General features: G+C 37.4%; 1 protein-coding gene across 1 annotated transcript; it reads right to left on the minus strand.

Moving 5' to 3' along the window:
• Positions 1-411: 411 nt before the first annotated feature.
• On the minus strand, positions 412-3211 carry LOC106772616 (receptor protein kinase-like protein ZAR1). Its single transcript, XM_014659133.2, has 2 exons — positions 1420-3211; positions 412-1290 (listed from the first exon to the last, which is right to left on the minus strand). Exons 1-2 carry the CDS (start codon positions 2891-2893, stop codon positions 635-637), a joined length of 2130 nt encoding a protein of 709 aa, XP_014514619.1. The 5' UTR covers positions 2894-3211; the 3' UTR covers positions 412-634.
• Between the last annotated feature and the right edge of the window lie 1210 nt (positions 3212-4421).

The raw sequence follows: 4421 nt of genomic DNA on the forward strand, positions 1-4421 counted from the left end.
TGTTCCATTTGTTTTGTTGTTAGAGAGCTTTTAGAATAAAACGTCCAATCAGTTAAGTGGATAACACGTATGTCTATGTTTTCTTGGTGATGGCCGATGCGATAAGATCGTGAATAGGGAACACCAACTCTTTCTTGCGTCCTCATCAATGCAAATGACAAGAATAAAACCATAATACTGTTCTTTTCACTCCAAGTGAATCAGAATTTATCAGACATTTCTTTAGAATCCTAAGACGTTAATTAAGTATTGTTTTTTATATGAAAGTGAGAGGAATACATTCGAACTATTGGACTAACATTAATATAATATGAGTACTTAAATAAAGCGACTTTTAAAAATGTTACAAGTTCTTGAGTATTTTTCATTTTTCTTGTATAGATTCGGAGTCTGCGTATGTACGAGGTTAAAAAAACGATGATAAAAAAAACCCGAAAGAATCTGCATGTGTCTGGTAGTGAAATCTCAGAACAAGTGATGATTTTTGCTGAAACAAATTTAATTTCTCTTCTAATACTCCAATTACAAGGATTCATCAGGTTGAAGACATTGTTAAACATGACCAACACAAGAGAGTAAAGGTAAAAGATTCTCAAATGAGCAGCATTCACAGTGCACAGCTCCCTGAAATTTCTCAATCAGAGGAAATAGTCAATCTATCCAAAACATCAAGCACGTGCCTCATCGTAGGTCTCTTTTCAGGGCTGCTATGGACACAAGCCATTGCAATCTTCAAAACTCCGATAATCTCCTCCTCCTTATCTGCATCATCAGCCAAGTAAGGGTCTAACACCTCCACGAGTGGCTTCTTTTCCTCAATGCAGAACTGAATCCACTGAACAAGGTCCATTTCTGAGTTCCCCAACTGGACAATGGATGGTTTTCCTGTGATCATTTCCAACAACATCACTCCATATGAGTAAACATCCCATTTCTGTGATGGCTTCACAACTTTCAGTGCTTCTGGAGCCATATAACCGTTTCCCATCACACCGGTAGTGACTTCAGTGGAGATGCTCTTTTGTCTTCCATGTTGTTTCTCTGCAACCACTCGGTTGGATTGCAAGGTTGGCGACCCTCCAGCAATGTTTGCAAGGCGCCCAACTCCAAAGTCAGAAATGTGGGGTTCCATGTCGTGTCCAAGAAGTATGTTACTTGGCTTCAGGTCTCCATGTACATATTTTTTGGGGCTAAATTCATGCAGATAGACCAATCCTCTTGCGGTTCCTTTCATGATCTTCAATCGATAGGACCAAGAAAGTGGTGCAAATGTCAGAAGTCCAGCCTTCCCTGGAGATATAAAATGGAACCAGACAAACAAATCAACAAAAACTAAGTGTTAGGTTAGGCCAAAAGATAAGTCATTACCACAAAAGTGGAAAAAAAGGAAAAGAAAAACTTGTATTTAACAAAACTTGCCATGAATTGCTGTATCAAGGCTTCCGTTGGATATATAATCATATATGAGAAGCTTCTCATCAACAGACCAGTAATAGGCTCTCAGAGTTGCAATATTTGGATGTCTTAACTTCCCTATTGCTTCTACCTCGGTTTGGAACTCTTTAAACCTTTGAGAACCTCCCTCCCCCAATCTCCTCACAGCCAAAGCAAGCCCATCTTCAAGCACCACTTTGTACATAATCCCTATTCCACTCTTACCCAAAACAAAAGCTGAAGCCTTGAGAAGCTCATCCAAATCAAAAGTCACATGGGAATCTAATGGGACAAGATCATATTGCTCAACATTATTATCAGACAGGGCCTCGGATTCATCCTTTCTGAAACAGAAACACTCTTTCCTCCCTTTGCTTCCCTTGTTAATTCCATCTTCATCAAGATCCTGGTTAAAACCACAAACCCTTGAGTAGCAAAAAGAGAACAGCAAACCTAAGAGGCAAATTCCAATTATATCACCCACAACAATGCTAACCACAGCTCCCGTACTTAGCCCTTTATTTTTCTCACTTCCCATGGAACCCTCAGCCGAACTGTTATTTGGAATAAATGGAAACGATGGAGGTGAACTAGCAGATGGAGTATCAGGACCGCATGAATTCTTCAAAGGAGGACCACATAGACCAGGATTGCCAATAAAGGCAGTTGGTCCTCTGTTCATCAAAGCACCATTCTGAGGAATTGGACCGTTTAAATTGTTGAAAGTAAGATCAATGTAAACCTTCTCAGGCAGATTACCAAGGCTGGCTGGAATTGAACCACTGAAATGATTATGAGACAAATCAACAGTTCCTTGCAGGCTTGACAGATTTCCCAAATCACTGGGAATTGACCCATTGAAGTGATTGAAAGAAAGGTTTAGTCTTTCCAGAGAAGATAATTCAGTGCCAAACCCATCTGGCAAGGGGCCAGAAAAATTGTTCTGACTGAGAACAAGGGACTTGAGTCTCTTACATTGGACAATTGCAGCAGGCAATGACCCGTTAAAGAAATTTTGTGATAAATCTAGAGTTTGAAGGTACCTGAGATTCTGAATCTCACTAGAAACAGGCCCAGAAAATAAATTACCATAAAGCACCAAGCTTTGCAGTCCCTGAGCTTGAAAGAGCTGTGTAGGCAAGTCTCCGAAAAGCTTGTTGTTCCTGAAGTTGACATGGCGGAGCTGGGAGAGAGATCCCAGAGAAGAAGGGAGAGAGCCAGAGAGTTTCCTCTTCGGGATGCTGATGGACACAACATTCTGGTCCTTGCAAGTGATCCCATTCCATGAACAAGGGTTTTCATCAGAGGAATTCCAGTTACTCATGGAGCCTTGAGGGTCTGTGAGCGACTGCTTTAGTGTCAAAAGCACGGAGCCTTCGGCATTCAGAGAATGCACCAAAGGTGCAATAGAGTAGCAGCAAAGAAGGAAAAAGTAAAACAACAAAACAAAAGGGAACATCTCTAGCTCCTCCAACTAAGAGACCGTTGGAGCAAATCCTAAAGCGAAGAGAAGGAAGAACGTAGTCAGCAAGGTTAGTGTAAACTGGTTTAGAGTTATGGAAAAGAGAAGAGAAGAAAAGAAAAGAAAAGAGAGGGGGAAAGACAGACAGAAAGACAATGCAAGCTAGGCTGTGGTGGAGGGGAGAGAAAAGCTTAAACAGTAAAGTGAGAAAAAGAAGTGTTGAAGAATGGGAAAGCGAGACCAAAGCCTCGGGGAGAGTTACCAGGTTGTTGGTGAGAGACAGTGAAGAGAGAGGGAGAGATAGAGAGAAAAAACTCGCCCCACGAGTATGATTCCCAAATTCTCCCGATATGTCTTTTATGCAAGTAAGACTACCTTACCTTTGGTAATGAAAAAAATAGTTAAAAAGTTAACTCAAACTTACTGTAATTCTAAATTGTTAGTTTTTAAAAGTCACTTTTTATTAAAAAAAAATTAAAAACCAATAAAATTATATATTAGGATGACTATTATATAAAATGGTGAGAATGTATACATTCAATATTTTATATGAATTTTAACCTTACTGTATGTTAACTTTATTGTATTTTAAGTAATTTTAGATGTTTTAAATTCTCTAAATTTTGATAATGAAATTCATTCTAGTCTTTTTTGTGACACCCAGGCACTAATGAGGGCGGGGAGTGATGGTCGGTGCAAGATGCAAGAGGCATGGTGCAGGGGGCACGGATAAGGAACGACTCCTGGCAGGCTTCGAGTGGAAGGGGTACATGGACGAATCGAACATACACCGGAATGAGAGGGATCTGGAGACTGTATAGGTATGGGACTATACAGTTGAAAGATAGCTTAAAGGAATTGATTTGGCTACCTATATCACCAAAATGCATTTACTTTTCGGTAGCCTAACCCTTAAGAACTCCATGATTAAGCGTGCTTAAAGAAAGTCTCGTGGTGATTTGTGGGAGCAGTCAACAGTCTTTGTAAGTTACCGGCACGTTACATTTTTAAGTATAATTTTATTTGTATACTTAATTGCCATGTTTTAAATTATATATCATATCGACAAGGTTATTTTATATATTAGTAATTTTTTAATTAAATTTTAAAAATTGAATAAGATTAAGCTATATTTTTAATTTAATTTATATTAAAATTTTTAGCCTATTGAATATTTAATATTATTATATTTTTTAACTGAATCCTTTTTTATTCAATCTTTTCATCATAATTATTGGTTTATTTCGTTATTTTATTAACATGTCAATACGTATGAAAATAATAAAATTTTTATCATCAGTATAAAATAATATTTCGATTGATGTAAAATAACGAATAACTTTTGTTTATGAAAAAAAAAAATAGTCTCATTGAACTAATTGATGTAAAACGATGAATAACTTGTGTTAACATTTTAATGAAAATACTGTTATTAATTTCAAATTCTCAATTAAATATATCTGTTTATCTATATGCCATTAGAAAGTGTTACACTGTTTATCCTATAAATACATATTTATTTTCT

This window comes from Vigna radiata, chromosome 8 (assembly GCF_000741045.1).
Source record: "Vigna radiata var. radiata cultivar VC1973A chromosome 8, Vradiata_ver6, whole genome shotgun sequence".
Classification (NCBI taxonomy): domain Eukaryota; kingdom Viridiplantae; phylum Streptophyta; class Magnoliopsida; order Fabales; family Fabaceae; genus Vigna; species Vigna radiata.

Coding starts and splice junctions, on each gene's coding strand:
- LOC106772616 (XM_014659133.2), bottom strand. CDS start 2,893: ATGTTCCCTTTTGTTTTGTTGTTTTACTTTTTCCTTCTTTGCTGCTAC. Junction 1,291..1,419: donor CCTTGATACAGCAATTCATG/GCAAGTTTTGTT, acceptor TTATATCTCCAG/GGAAGGCTGGACTTCTGACA.